The 15868-nt window shown below is 36.2% G+C and overlaps 1 protein-coding gene across 1 annotated transcript in view; it reads right to left on the reverse strand.

Annotated features, from left to right (window-relative positions):
- The window catches only part of HOOK3 (hook microtubule tethering protein 3), a 55383-nt gene that overhangs the window by 16100 nt on the left and 23415 nt on the right, over window positions 1-15868 (reverse strand). The window contains exons 8-15 of the mRNA XM_088130307.1: window positions 15487-15570; window positions 13835-13998; window positions 12354-12494; window positions 8601-8802; window positions 7668-7778; window positions 3148-3235; window positions 2661-2730; window positions 514-654 (exon numbers count right to left, since the gene is read on the reverse strand). Coding sequence (XP_087986433.1) covers window positions 514-654; window positions 2661-2730; window positions 3148-3235; window positions 7668-7778; window positions 8601-8802; window positions 12354-12494; window positions 13835-13998; window positions 15487-15570 — 1001 coding nt within the window. The remainder of the gene's footprint in view (window positions 1-513; window positions 655-2660; window positions 2731-3147; window positions 3236-7667; window positions 7779-8600; window positions 8803-12353; window positions 12495-13834; window positions 13999-15486; window positions 15571-15868) is intronic.

Consider the following 15868-nt stretch of genomic DNA (forward strand, 5'->3'; position numbering starts at 1 on the left):
ATAAGCACATCACATGCTAGGTGAAAGACTATTTTTTAATGAAGTTGAATAGCTTGCTCCCATGGGCTCCATGCTACTTCTCATTCACGTTTTTGCAGCATCTATACCAGTTCAAGATTGCACTGTTGAAATATGTTCCAAACTGTTGATTTTTCTCAATACAATTTCTTGAGTTCTTCAAATGAAACAAGCACAAAAATGGGTACATAAAACCTCTGCTAAGCTTAACACAAATAACAAAAATTCCTACCCCTTAAAAAAAAAAAAAAAAAAGGACAAACATTCTGACCCCGAGTCTAGTGATGGTATTACCTCACCAGTCCACCATACCCTTGAAGTCTCCAGACATTGTTATTGTAAATAATAACATGCAGTCCCACCCAAAAAGTGTTGCTTTTAGTATCTTTAAAGTGGAAGCACTCTTTAACACAGGGCAAGTGGTCCTAATGTCAAGTTGGACAAGCCCCTTTCCCCCTGCCCCACTACTCTAAAAGAAAAACAGCACCTTCTTACCTGTTCTCCGTTTCTAGTTCGTTCTTTCTGAGATTGGCATCATCCAAGAGACTCTGGAGCAAAGCAATCTTCTCATTGTCAGACCCTTCCTGTTTAACTTTTAGCATTCTGTTTTCAAGTTGAAGGCGAAGAAGTATTTCCCTTGAGAAACAAAGCAGGAGTAATGAAATAGTGTCACCCTCTGGGGGAAATCAATACCATCACCACAGAAAATATGCATTGTGTTGTAACCATCTTACATTTGTTGGACAGCATCAATCTGCTTTGGATCATTTTCTTCAATAAATAAATGAAGAAGAATGAGTTTTTGACTCATTTGTTTAATTGGTTCTCCAGTCTTGGGACTTGTGTGGAGAACAGATCACGTTTTAAGTCATATTTATGCAGAAATATTAAAAATTCAAAAGGGGTCACAAACTTTTAAGCACCACTGTATAACTAAATCCAGTTTATAACAACACCATTCATTATACTTATCCTTGTCTTTCTATCCTTGCAAACCATCTTTGCTTCCATCATATCTATACACTAGTTCATATATTGCCTTTGTTCTTTAAATATCTGTTCTCTTTTTCAAGATCACATCAGTTCCACCCGTCCATGACTTTCATGGCGTCCCCCTTCTTCATTTACTCTTCCTTCATATATTAGTTTTGTGATCAAATCCTCACTCACTCTTTCTGTATAACCAAACGAAGATTTTCTTCCATGTCCAATTTTCCCCCAAACTCACTCCTGTGGCTACCAAAAAAATGGCCTGTCAGAAATTCCCATCACCCTTGTATGTTTCACTAAATCAATCTTTCATCATAAACAATCAAATCAATTATGACTTTAGGTTCATTCCTTTTCAATTTGTACAGGTAGTCCTCATTTAAGCAACTCGTACAATGACTATTTGCAGTTACAACAGTGATGAAAAAGTAACTTTACGACCAAACCTCACATATATGACCTTCACAGGTTGTAAAGCAAAGGAAAGCTGAGGTAAGACCGTAAGCACAGTTGCAGTTTCACTTAGTGACCACTTTGCTTAATGACCAAGTTCCCAGTCCCAATTGTGGTCGCTAAATGAGAACTACCTCTATGCATCAACAGTGTTATGCTTAAACCACATATTCAAAACAAACCTCTTCCTAAGTAGGTACTCACCAAACACATTCTCATTCATTCTTGGGTCTCCAAATGGCCAAATCCCATTTTGTACTCTCTTCTCATTCCTACCCATCCACTTGTGTCACCTAACAGAACAATTTTTCCCCAGATTGCTTTTCTTCAGAATGCTGCACAATTTTTGTACAACTTATCTTTGGTTCTTCCATTACTGCCATTCACTGGAGAGCAATATGCAACTAACACTAACCTACAGATTCCTATTTTAGTGTGCACCCACAGGAACCCAGATGAGAGTAATTCATACTTTTAAAACCACGGAAATTAAGACATTTATTTTCTAACTAGCTCCAGTTTAAAATGCACTGATAAATTTTATTGGTATATTTTATAAACAATGTCTAACCCCACAGAGTTAAAAAATGTTCTTTTAATATAAGCTTGACTCAACTACCCCAATACCAACTTCTATTTAAGAGCACCAGGAAGTTCCAGAGATGAAAACAACAGAAAGTAAAACAGACACTGAACAAATTAAATTGCTAGGGTTTAATATAGCTATTTTATATATATATATATATATATATATATATATATATATATATATATATATATAAAATAGCTACAGCTATTTTCCCATAATTTAAGAATCTGCTAGCATAAAATAGACCACTTGTACTCCCCCTCCTCCCCCTTTTTAAACAGGGCCTCCAATATTTTAGTTTAGTAAATAGAATGCAATTTTTTTAAAAATGAAAAGGGGAGAAAGGAGATAAAATACCACACAAGTGCACTTGCAATTCTTGAGAAATACAAGGAAGGATTAAACTGACTCAGGCCTGCTAACTACAGTATTTCTTTTTCAAATAGTTGCCTGAGGAAGATTAAAACCAGTTTTAGTAAACTTAGACCGAGATAAAATTTTAAACTGGGTGAGATCAGTAAGAATGATCAACCTTAGTCCTGATAATACATCAGTAATACACAAAGCTAATCCATGTCCACATAAAAAAATATTTTATGTTTATACTTACTTTATTTCTGGAGTAATAATTTCTGCTGCTAAACTGTCAGAAGATTCCTGACCTTCCAGTTGTAATAATCCTTTTTTAGGGAGTGGAGAAGAAAGAAAACATTAAACAGGATAGAATAGTAAATTAAGAATACTGTGGTCTCAGTGGAAAAAACAACAGTTTAACTCTCCTACTCAAACCCAACAAATACTTAAGCAAGCAATACAGAATGAAAAATACCAAGACATTATCCCCTCATAGAAAATATCTTTAAATATATACAATTTCAAGCCTGCAATGAAAATTTCCAATTTGCAAAACAGCGATTCGTCTTAATTCTTGATTAAAGCATCTCCAATATTCAGTAAACATTTACATGACAAATAGTTCCTAAGTAAGTACTATTCCTTTCAATGTTCCTAACAAGACTAAAAAATGAAAACAAGTGATGCAAGTTTAAATTAAGGATATAGTTTTTTCATAAGCCATTACATTTCCAGAGTCTTACCTGAAGTATTTCGTTGTCCCTCCTGTGCTTTTATACAATGAATCTCTTCAATGGTTTCCTTTAGAGAATCTCTCTCTGTCCTTAGCCGCTACAGATTAAAAGAAGATGGATATTTCACCATTCCAGTAGACAGTTCTGGATGGAGTTATGATACCATCTGAAGTTAGGCAAGCCTAACCACAGTACTAGTCTATGAGTAACTGGAATTTTAAACCATTCAACATTATCCAGGGAATTGAAGAGCAGAGAGGAAATGCAAGCATCTATCACATCACATTCCATTTAGAGTCGACAGATCAACAGTAGCAATTCCAGAAAGACATCAGAAAAGGAATCATATATGGCAAATGAACTGAAATAATACACTTCTGGAAGGGAGTGTGGCCATGTTACTTTGACGTTTTGGGTCAAGAGATGCATCTCTACAAGTCAGAAGGGGTTATACAAGTGATTTGCTCCAGGTCCCAATCAGCATACAAATCCATTAAACCATCCCTGACAGTAGCCATCCAACCTCCAGCGAGGGAAGCTCCCTGCTTAATAGCTCTTGCCATCAGTAAATTCCTCCTAATATTCAGCCTGAAAGACCTCTCTTATAATTTCAACATATTGGTTCTTGACTTTCCCTTGTTTTAACAAACACATTTCTGTCCCCATTGCAGGTAACAGCTTTCTAGATATTTGTAGACAGCTGTCATATCACCTTTAGTCTTTTGTCAGCTACACATTCCCAGATTTTTGGCTATTCCTCATATGGCTTGGTTTCCAGATCTCTTATCTTCCTGGGAACTCTCCTCTGAATTCACTCCAGTTTCTCCATGTCCTTTTTAAAGTGTGGACTAACCAGTGCAGAGTAAACTGTTACCTCCCATGAAGTGGATGCAGTGCTTATGTTAATGCCACCCAAGACTGTACTGGCATTTTTAGCTGTTTCATTACACTGTTTGCTCATGTTCAGATGGCATTCCACTAGTACGCCTAGATCTTTGTCACATGTACTTCTGCCAAACTACAGTGGGGCAAAAAAGTATTTAGTCAGCCACCAATTGTGCAAGTTCTCCCACTTAAAAAGATGAGAGAGGCCTGTAATTTTCATCATAGGTATACCTCAACTATGAGAGACAAAATGGGGGGGAAAATCCAGAAAATCACATTGTCTGATTTTTAAAGAATTTATTTGCAAATCATGGTGGAAAATAAGTATTTGGTCAATATCAAAAGTTCATCTCAATACTTTGTTATATATCCTTTGTTGGCAATGACAGAGGTCAAACGTTTTCTGTAAGTCTTCACAAGGTTTTCACACACTGTTGCTGGTATTTTGGCCCATTCCTCCATGCAGATCCCCTCTAGAGCAGTGATGTTTTGGGGCTGTCGCTGGGCAACACGGACTTTCAACTCCCTCCAAAGGTTTTCCATGGGGTTGAGATCTGGAGACTGGCTAGGCCACTCCAGGACCTTGAAATCTTCTTACGAAGCCACTCCTTTGTTGCCCAGGGTGTGTGTTTGGGATCACTGTCATGCTGAAAGACCCAGCCACGTTTCATCTTCAATGCCCTTGCTGATGGAAGGAGGTGTTCACTCAAAATCTCACGATACATGGCCCCATTCATTCTTTCCTTTACACGGATCAGTCGTCCTGGTCCCTTTGCAGAAAAACAGCCCCAAAGCATGATGTTTCCACCCCCATGCTTCACAGTAGGTATGGTGTTCTTTGGATGCAACTCAGCATTCTCTCTCCTCCAAACACGATGAGTTGAGTTTAGACCAAAACGTTCTACTTTGATTTCATCTGACCATATGACATTCTCCCAGTCCTCTTCTGGATCATCCAAATGCTCTCTAGCAAACTTCAGACGAGCCCGGACATGTACTGGCTTAAGCAGGGGGACACGTCTGGCACTGCAGGAGTTGAGTCCCTGGCGGCATAGTGTGTTACTGATGGTAGCCTTTGTTACTTTGGTCCCAGCTCTCTGCAGGTCATTCACTAGGTCCTCCCGTGTGGTTCTGGGATTTTTGCTCACCGTTCTTGTGATCATTTTGACCCCACAGGGTGAGATCTTGCATGGAGCCCCAGATCGAGGGAGATTATCAGTGGTCTGTATATCTTCCATTTTCTAATTATTGCTCCCACAGTTGATTTCTTCACACCAAGCTGCTTGCCTATTGCAGATTCAGTCTTCCCAGCCTGGTGCAGGTCTACAATGTTGTTTCTGGTGTCCTTCAACAGCTCTTTGGTCTTGGCCATAGTGGAGTTTGGAGTGTGACTGTTTGAGGTTGTGGACAGGGGTTTTTTATACTGATAACAAGGTCAAACAGGTGCCATTACTACAGGTAACGAGTGGAGGACAGAGGAGCCTCTTAAAGAAGCTTGTTTGTAGGTGACCAAATACTTATTTTCCACCATGATTTGCAAATAAATTCTTTAAAAATCAAACAATGTGATTTTCTGGATTTTTTCCCCCATTTTGTCTCTCATAGTTGAGGTATACCTATGATGAAAATTACAGGCCTCTCTCATCTTTTTAAGTGGGAGAACTTGCACAATTGGTGGCTGACTAAATACTTTTTTGCCCCACTGTAGCTCTCTTGAATCATATCCATCATACACACACATACATGCAAATGTGATGGCTGAGTAACATGAATGGCATGGCAATGGCAGAATGGTGTCACACAAATTGCATGGTGTTACTGGTTTAAGATACCTTAAGCTCAAACAAAGTTTTAGAGCATTTTATTTGCTTTTCAGCATAACTGTAATGGGAAACAGTATTTTGTTGCTGAATTTTGGCTCTGCAATCCTGGAGGACTGCCTGCACTATAACACTGCCCAACTCACGGTGACTCCGGGCGGCTTACAGAAATAATTTTTAGCTGTTGCATTAAATTCAAGCTAAGCTCCCACTAGGTGTTATATGATACTTGAAATAAAAGAACTGAATATATAAAACAATGCCCAAATATTTAGCCAATGGTTTTCTGTCTCCCCCTATATTATGCCGGTTGAATCTACACTCTACGTTTTATACAAATGTGGTGCTATTATCAAAACCAAAAGAACCATTTTTTTCATAATAAAACTAGGATAATTTATTCTGAAGCACATACAATGAGGGTTTTTTCACCACCTGAGAAACTAAATCTGAAATATCAAAGAGTCATTATGTAGAATTTAACATTACTATTTTGGAAATTATAGTATGTTTTGCAGTTACATACCTAAAAACTCTAACATGTATTATAAATTTAAATTCAAGGGAAAATAAATTATCTAATATCTTTTCAAATTTATAACCTGTTGGAGTTACAAAATGGGAAGGAATATTTAGATACGTATCACATAACACAATATGGTTCAAAATTTCTGAAGCAAATCTATTAAAAGCCATGAAACCTTTTAACAATACTCTTAGACAATACTAATGATAAGGTAGGCGGGGATCATATTGCTGTGATTGTGGATATAGTAATGGAAGTGAGGTTACAGTCAACAAAAGGTAGCTCAAAAGTCTACAACTGATAGGTGGATTATTATGATACGATGCAACAGTAAAACAGAACTGCAATACGTTCTGGTTCATCAGTAGAGCGGGGCTTGCTGAAGTATGCTATCCCATCCCAAAACTTCTTGTTATCCCTGGGCTAATGAACATCTAAACCCTCTACTCTGCTCAGTTTATTATTATATCTTTCCATGGTTCAAAGGGAAAGATAATCCTGTTAAATAGACACAGATACAGATTTCAATCCTTATTATGAGATCTGAGATCAAGAAAATGAAACAGAAGGAAAAATCATATCTTTCATGAGTAATTACTTGGAAGAAAAGATGAAGAACATGATAAGCTAGATCTGAAAGTATGTACATTAACATGATCTGTGAAACCTGATGGCTAATAAAGAGAAGACAGGTAAACACAATAGGTTTATAAATAAATCTGAATTATAATTTGATGTTAATAAAAATAAGTTTTGTAATGACACACTCCTTTCCCCATCCTTGTCTGTTTTCTTTAAGTTGTTACTTAATTTGTGTTTGCCCTCCAACAGCAAGAAAATTAATCATTGACCAGACAATCCCACAAACTTTAATATTACATGCAAAACAGTGACAGAACCCTGCACAAAATCAGCAGAGAGAAGAGAAGCACAAAGAACAACAAGAAGCAAAGCTGCAATAATTGAAAACATATACTAAAAAAACAAATTGTCTGTTTTGCATGTAATATTCACGTTTGTGGTTTTGTCTGATAAATGATTAATTTATTTTCTGGTTGAGGACAAACACAAATTGTATCACTGAATCCTCAAGTAGAAGAGGACGCTAAGAAAGATTATATAAAAAACCAAGATTGAAAGGAAGGTAATAAAGAGCAATAAGAAAAACACAATTGAAGAATTCAAACTGACTACACCTGCACAATAAAGATATATAAACTAAACTTAAAACAGCAACATTAATTACTAATATTTTAAGTACAAAATGGAAAAGCAACATGTATATGTTGAATACGTACATCTTTTTCCTTTTGGAGACTATCTACTTTTTCTTTCAGCATCTTGTACTCAAATTCTAATTTGTCTGCTTTCTTGGATTCTTCAGACAATCTGTTTTGGAGTTCAACTACCTGCAATAGCAAGAAGGGATTACTATTTACCAATATTAAAGTATAAATATTAAGAGCCAATAATAACAGAGGATGAATCACAGCAATCTTTAAATTAATGCTTTCTCCTTCCTTCCTCCTCTCCTCTGAAGCAACCACAAGATCAGAAGCTTCAGCTTCTCATTTCAATTAATTAGACATGTCCAAAACCACAACTATGGTATCTCAATGGTAATTTAAACCTGGTTAATTTTATTTAAATTGTTTTAACCCTTATTAATTGTATATTGAATTCAGATATAAAGCTAATTTTCTGTTAGGTTAAGTAGAAGCTTCAAAATTCTCCATACTGGCCATGCTAGGAGGTACAGGGAGTATACAGAAATCTGCTTAGGCTTCTTATTGTTATTCTCATAACAATAAATCATTGCATTTAAACACAGCAGTGGCAATCAGTGCTGTTGGGAAACCTGGAATGATAATCTAGCACTCTGGAATATAGAATGGTTTATTAATCAACTGTTACTTCTATATTAAGATAAAGTGATAGTAATGTTAAGAACTGGACTCTTCTCATAGAAAAGAATGCATATCTTTACTGATGAAAGAATAAGATCAATTTACATCCCAAGGTCACTAGCTATTTCCCATTTTTATTTAGCAAAATTAGTATTTCCTATTCAAGTCTGTTGCTGCACTCAGATATACAACAAAGATATAGCAAGAACTCAAGGGACCCATAGGATTGGCCAGATTGACCCTTCCAGGAGAAATGGCAAAGCGACCGGCATAAATTATTTGTAAAATAGATAAAATTTTATTTTTGTTCATTTCTGTCCTCACCTGCCTCTTATATGTTTCCAACTGGCTGCGAGCTGCATTGGCTTTCCTCAGTTCTTCTTCCAAGCTCACTGTGTTTTGCATGTACATTGTGTTTTTCTCTTCCAAGAGTTTTACTTGCCTCCGTAGATCCCCAAGATCTTCTAGCTTCTTTTTGTATGATTCTACTTGGGTTTCCAACTTGGCTACTTTGTCAGAGGAGTGCCTAGAAAAAAAAGTGTTGCAGAGATTCAGTGATTAGAAACTTTTTTTCAAAATATATTTCAGTTTATTGGAAGAGCAGCCCGAGATTCATCTGTTCAAGTAAGTCTTAAAGCTGTGCTACTTGCAGGGCAATGGGAGAGGAAAACTTGTACAGCAATTCTTGATCTTCCCTGAAGATAGGATGTATACCTAGCTGCATTCAGCCATGGCACATTGGAACTTTCCAGAGTTGGGAATTCAATCCTCTTGGAAAAAGACAATGGGAAGGCCTATTTTTCTCTTCACATTTGGAGGGACACCTTCAAACTTGGAGGGGTCAATCCGGCCAATCCTATGGGTCCCTTGAGTTCTTGCTAATTCTTCATCTAAAATCTCATGCCAGCTGACAAGGAATTAAAAAGATGAATTCATAATAAAACAAATTAATGAAGACATAATCAATATACAGTGTAATATAACTGCCCAAGCTACAGTAAATAGACAGCTGCTGCCAAAAGGACTAAGACAGGTCCCAGCAGTACAACTGAAATAGCCCCATATCCAGTTCCCACTGTGACTAACCTGGAGGTAGAATCTAAGCATCCAGGTAGGTTTATATTGGTGGTGGTGATCTTGCTTACTATAATACTTTATATTAATTGTAGCTACTGGACAATCTTCAGGGTACATCACATATAACTGTGTTATTGGGCATGGATAACTTGAGTCAACTGTAGCACCTATCTGAAATGAGCAGCCCATTGTTCTAATGAAGTACTATAATAATAAATAATTTGGTTAACTATTTTTGTAACTCTGTATCAAAGCAAATTCAGTTAGAGTAATAGATCGGGATAGGCTTAAATGGTGTGTGTTTCATGGTACAGCAGGAAACTGAATCAGAGATTTTCTTTAAATAAAATATGGAGCTACTCTGTATTACCTCTTTTGGCTACATCTCCTTTTAACTCCACCTAATTCATATCAAACACTTGATATACCCTTTTAGATATATGTTCTGTGCTTAAATAATTCATCCACATTTCTGTAACTACTATTACCATATATGACTTAAGCCACCTCTAATTTACAAATCAGTTTCCCTTTATCATATAACCTCTTAATCTACCCACACATAGTATGTGCAGATACCAATTCAGCAATTTGCCTGTAGCAAGGTTGGTTAAGCAAATACCTGCAGCTATAAACATCTTCAAAACCAAACTTTCTACCTGATTAGTTTACATAATTATAAATATAAATATAATTATAAAGCCCTAAGATTCCGGAAGTGTTCCACATGGGTCCTGATGGGATAAAATAAGCTCAAACTAATCCTTCCAAAACCAAAGCAACTTAATCTTTGTTTTTTGTCAATGAAGATCCAGGAATATCACCCTGGTAGCTACTCTTAATGGGATGGCACTCTCTCTGAAGGGTTTGGTTCATGATTTAAGGGTTCTACTGGACTCATGGCTATGACTCAAGCACAGGCAGAGGCTGTGGCTAGAAGGCTTCTGACCAGCTTCAGCCTATATGCCAGGAACGACCCTACCTGGACCAGGTGCCTTGGTGACATAACTCATGCTCTGATCACCACTGGGTTGAATTACTGTAACAAATTCTTCACAAAGTACCCTTTGAAGATGACCTGGAAAGTGCAGCTAGTCCAAAATACCTCCATGAAATTGCTGATGGGACAATCTTGTCATAGTAGAATAACCACTATGTACTACAATTGCTGCACTGGTTATGAATAAATTGCCAAATCCAATGCAATGTACTTCTGATGACTTACCAAGCCCTAAAGAGTGAACTATCAGATTATATTAGACCTTGCCTTGCCAAGACTGAATCTGCTCATCTGGGAAGAACATGGTGAGGTAAGGGATACATGTACCAAGCACCAAGCCTTCTTTGTTACGGCCCCTGCTCTCTAGAATCCTTGCTTCCAGAGGGTTGAACAGCTCTTTCCCTTCTGTCATTCGGTAAAGCTGTTAAAACAGAATTATTCCACAGGGCTTTTAACCAAGGATAAATGCTTCTGATCACCATCTGGCAAATTCGTATTAATTGTATGTTGTTGTTTTTAAAATTATTCAGCATTTATTCCGTGTGGTACACTAACCAGAGTTTAAAGACAGAAGTGGGTTACAAAATCTGTGAAATAAATAAACAACAGCCTACGATACATTTTGCCAATGTTAAGGTAATGTTCACTTAATTTAATACAGTTTGAGAATTTTCTTTCTTCCTTGTCATCTTCCTTTTTGCAATGGACAGCTGGTCTTCAACCATAAAAAAAAATATACAAATCAAAGAGACTTAGGTCTAAATACACAGTCATCCACTCCTCCAAGCAAACTCCCTGCTATATTCCCTTTGTGCTGAGTCCTAATGTGATCTGAAACCTGACTTGTATAATTAAACAGAAGTAAACACGGCTTCACAGACAAGACACAATGCAAGCATGGAAACCAAAAATGAAACGCACATGAGGCTACAAAGAAACAGTATGTACAATATGCTACAGCTTTAGGCACACCGTCATCTCCTAGTCTCATCTCTGTTGCCTTTCAGGAAGCTGTGCTACCAGATGCCTACCTCAATGGTTTCTGGACAAGGTGCCAATTATAAATGTATGTCTGATTTAATTAAACGTTAAGTAAGAGACATCCACTGACCATGTAGTACTAGGGAAAGAAGAAAGATGGCATTGTGATTTAGATAAACAACTGTTTAAGGAAATGCAAATTCAGGACTTTTCACTTTCTACAAAGATTGCCTTTTTATATTGTCTTACCATTTTCACCCACTGCTATGTCACTGGGAATATATACAAAGTTAGTTTCCCACTCAAGGCCAGACTATTTGTAAATTAATATATACATAATTTACCCAAACCTTCCTCTTCTTTGTTCTACTAAAAAAATAAAATGAAAAATTTTTGAACATTGGTGTTGGAGAAGGCTCCTAAGAATAATATGGATAGCCAAGTAAATAACAAATGGATTATGTAAGACTCAAACTAGAGTTCTCATTTGATGCTCAAATGACCAGGCTCATCACATTTTGGACACATTATGTGAAGATGTAGCCCTCTGCCAAAGTGTATAGTGCTGGGAAAGATGAAAGGAAAAAGAAGAGGGCTATCAGCTACAAGGTGGATGGACTTGAATACAGTGGCAATAGGTGCACTGTTGGAAGACCTAAAGAGTCAGGTTGGGGACAGATCATGCTGGAGAAAATCTATCTGTATAGTCACTAAGAGTCAACATTGACTTGATGGCACATAATCAATCAATCAATCAATCAATGAATCTATCAGTTTTATTGCACTGGTTGTTAAACTGTGGCCTAATTTTATTGGTCAGTATTTCCTAACTATTGTGTTTTCTTTTAAAATCCCTAAATTATCCTAAAAAGTGCTTTGAAACCCTACAAGAGCCTCAAAGGACCAGCCTAGGATTTGGGGAGAGACACTCCATGTATGCAATGTTGGATTTAATCCAATCAACAGATAGTGAAATTGTATTAAAAAGTATATAACCTAAAGGATTAAAAATGATTTACCTTAATATATCTATCTCATCCTTCAGAGACTGAGCTTCTTCAGCCAGATTTGTTAATTCTTCATTTTGTTGCCGCAATTCTGCAATTTCCTTTTCTAACTCTTCACAACGAATTCTATAATCATCCTTTGCTGCTTCTAATCTGAAAGAAAACACTGCAATGGATTACATAGGGAAAAACACTTTTAATCAAGATCTGCAGTCTTCTTCTCTTGTGTGGAACCTACTTTAAAACAAAATAAATTGGAATAACAAATAAATAAACAAACAAACAAATTAAAAACCCCTGAAATTTGCCAAGGGGGAAAAAAACCTGGGAAGGTTTTCTAACCTTCAAAAACAGCAGAAAACTATTTGTTTTCCCTAAAGTAATGAAAGATATTCTGTGGATCCAGGTCCAGCTCTTGAGCTATCAACTAGATCCTCCTAGGCTGCACAGCAAATAATGAGAAATTAAACAAAGATTAATCCAGGAAGTTAGAAGTGAGACTCCATGTAGCTTTTTAATTATGTATTTTTAAGGTTAGCAAAACAAACAGCACTAATGATCAATGCCACTTTTATGCAGCTTTGAGTGGCAAATTTAATGGCTTTTTATTTTTAGGATTATTGGCAATTGTAAAGAGTTTCACAGTTGCTGATCTAAATCACCACCAACACACACAGATACAAATTTTCTTTCAGCTGTTATTTCTCCTTTAATCCTTAGGATACCAGCAATATGGAATTCAATTTACACCTGATCAGTCACTGGCCCCAAAAATGTTAGACACACACATATACACACAAACAGAAATACACGCTCACTTAGCAACCTAGCAATTAGTAAGAAAGCTTTTTAGTACTTTATTCATAAAGTAGTTTTAGAATCTTGCTATTTTTAATATTTAGGATTTCTTTTTATTAGTTGGGTTTTTATTGGTATTCTATCATTTTCATTTGTAGTGTCATAGTGAACTATGTTTTATTGATTTTAGAAACACTTTTGCTTTCTGATTTGAAATTTATAACATTTTATAGTAATGGTATAAAATGCTGGTTGGTAACCGTAACAATAAAGATTATGTAATCTGTCTGAAATCATTGTATAATGAATTACAAATGCAACTTCTCTAATAAGTTTGGATGCACTTACGGGGGCTGAATAAAAGAGTTATCACACAATACTAAAAGTGTTATATGGATTGTGGATATGGGTTGTTTATCAACATCTGAATTGGGTATTTTTGATAAAGGCATAGATAGAAGACAAATATTTTGGAGTTGTTTTAATATAATTTTCAGACTTTCTTTTTCCTTTTTTCTTCTCATCGTTACTATTAACTTAGAAATTATGCTATTAATATTGTTTTAAGTAGCCATACTTTTAATTAGTTCAATAATAAAATTAATTTTAAATTGATTGGAAATTCTTCATTCTAAGGCAGACAAGAATGAAATAAGCATTTCTTAGCCGCTAGTACATTATTATGGAACTTTCACCTGAAGGTTTCCTCTTGGAGCTGTTCTAATTGTGTCTGGAGCTGCAGATGTCTACGTCCTGCTGGACTGTTTGGATCTTCTATGGAATCAGACTGATTTAAGCGTTCCATTAAGACCTGGTTCTCTACTAGCAAACTACTTTTCTCTTCCTGCAATGCAGCAACCTGTAACCAAAATGCAACAATAAACACACAATGCATGGCCAAGAGCATACCTTACTAACTAACTTAACTAAGGAAAACCAGTATAACACTTTGAACCTGAACTATGTGTTACAGTGAAATATAACTTTACTGGTACCACCTCCTTCTAGGACAAACAACTGGGGCAGGTGTGTTTGTATGCATGGATGTGCAAGAGAGAATATATCTATCCATCCTCACAAACACCCTTACTACTAAACCAGAATAATTTGGATGTAACCTGCTTCTGAAACTAAAATACCATGAATGATCTTTCTACTTTTACTTCTTCTATGAACTCATAAGGTTACACTCCTGTCTATACTTATTCGGGACTAAGTTTTAATGAAACCAGCAGGATTCATTTGGAAACACTAAAAATTGGTCAGTATTGATATTTTAAGAGTTATTTAGATTATATGAGGTTCCCCTAAAATATCATCATCATTCAGGATCAATCCACTGCAGCTTGAAGACCTCTTCACTGAAAGTTATAGAGCATAATCTATTATGCTGGTTCAGTGCAGGTTGGCAGATAGAAGTTTTTTGACTTCCCAATCTAGGACCAAGAGATAATGACTGGCTCAAAGTCACTCATGCCTAAAGGAGGATTAGAACCTGGGTCTCCCTGCTCCTAGTTTAGCACCTTAACCACTAAACCACACTGGCTGCCACTCTCTGAAAATATTACAGTATTATATAAATACTCTGTTTTTATTATTAATAAGGCAATAAAACTACATCCATGTCCATTCAAGTCCATAATGCTAGGTACAAAATGCTATTCAAAACAAAGATTTGAACTGGTCTACTTCATATGATTCACTAAACTAAGAGTTTGTGATTTGTAGAAGTGAAAATATAGTGCTGCCTCAGGTCAATTATCTTTTTTTTAATAGTACACACTCAGTGATACAAGATTGGTTGATTTTAAGTTACTAATGATGTGTACCATTGGTTTTGACACAAAGCCTCAGGATCACACATTTGATCCTCATTCACTGGCTCTTTTTATGGCCAACCATAATTTGTTGGTATACTTGAATGAAACAGACTATGATTTGCTATGAAACAGAAATCAGAAAGAGGGAAAAGGGACTTGTATAAGGCAGTATAAAGACAGAGGAATCTCTATGATGTAGTTCTACAAGATCCTTGATGTTTGTTTTAAATAATGTATGAATTATTTCACTCAGCTTCACAGACTGTTCAATCATGAACCAGCAAAAGCACCGTTCTTTTGTAGGAAGGATCTGGGGTGTTTTGGTGGGGCAACAATGAACAAGGCAAAAACACAAATTACTATTTCTGCAAGTTTCATGCCTCAGAATGATGAGAAACTATATAGTGGCTGGAGGTGGCTTCAAGGTTCATAAAAGAGGAGTTGACAGGCTACAGTCTGCCTTCCCTGTTCTAAAATCAAAGATACACAATGCTATTTTGCAAATAATGGCAAAATACTGTGCCTACTTGCATATCCAGTTCATGGCATCTCTGAGCAATTTCTTCTTTGGTTGCTAAGGCTTCATTTAATTCTTCCGTTGTTTTCTTCAACTGTGTGTTTAAATACAATATATTTTCATTTATTAAAAACAATGGTATGGAAAAGAAAAAAGAGGATAGTGATCCAAAGAACTCATTTGTCCATATCTAAAATAATTATGCTTGCCTCCATAGTTTATTTTGACAATTTATCTACAAAGCTTTCTGTTTCATGGAGACAAAATCTACATCATTACTTTTCTACTGTGTGTATATGGCAGAATCTTGCATCTTAGGAGAGATATTTCTACCAGATACACGAGACTTTGTTATTCATACACTAATTAACTTTAAAGTCACATCATCCAAG

This window comes from Python bivittatus, unplaced genomic scaffold, assembly GCF_059951505.1.
Source record: "Python bivittatus isolate LINGU-HERP-01145 unplaced genomic scaffold, Pbiv_v1 ctg000850_np1212, whole genome shotgun sequence".
Lineage (NCBI taxonomy): Eukaryota > Metazoa > Chordata > Lepidosauria > Squamata > Pythonidae > Python > Python bivittatus.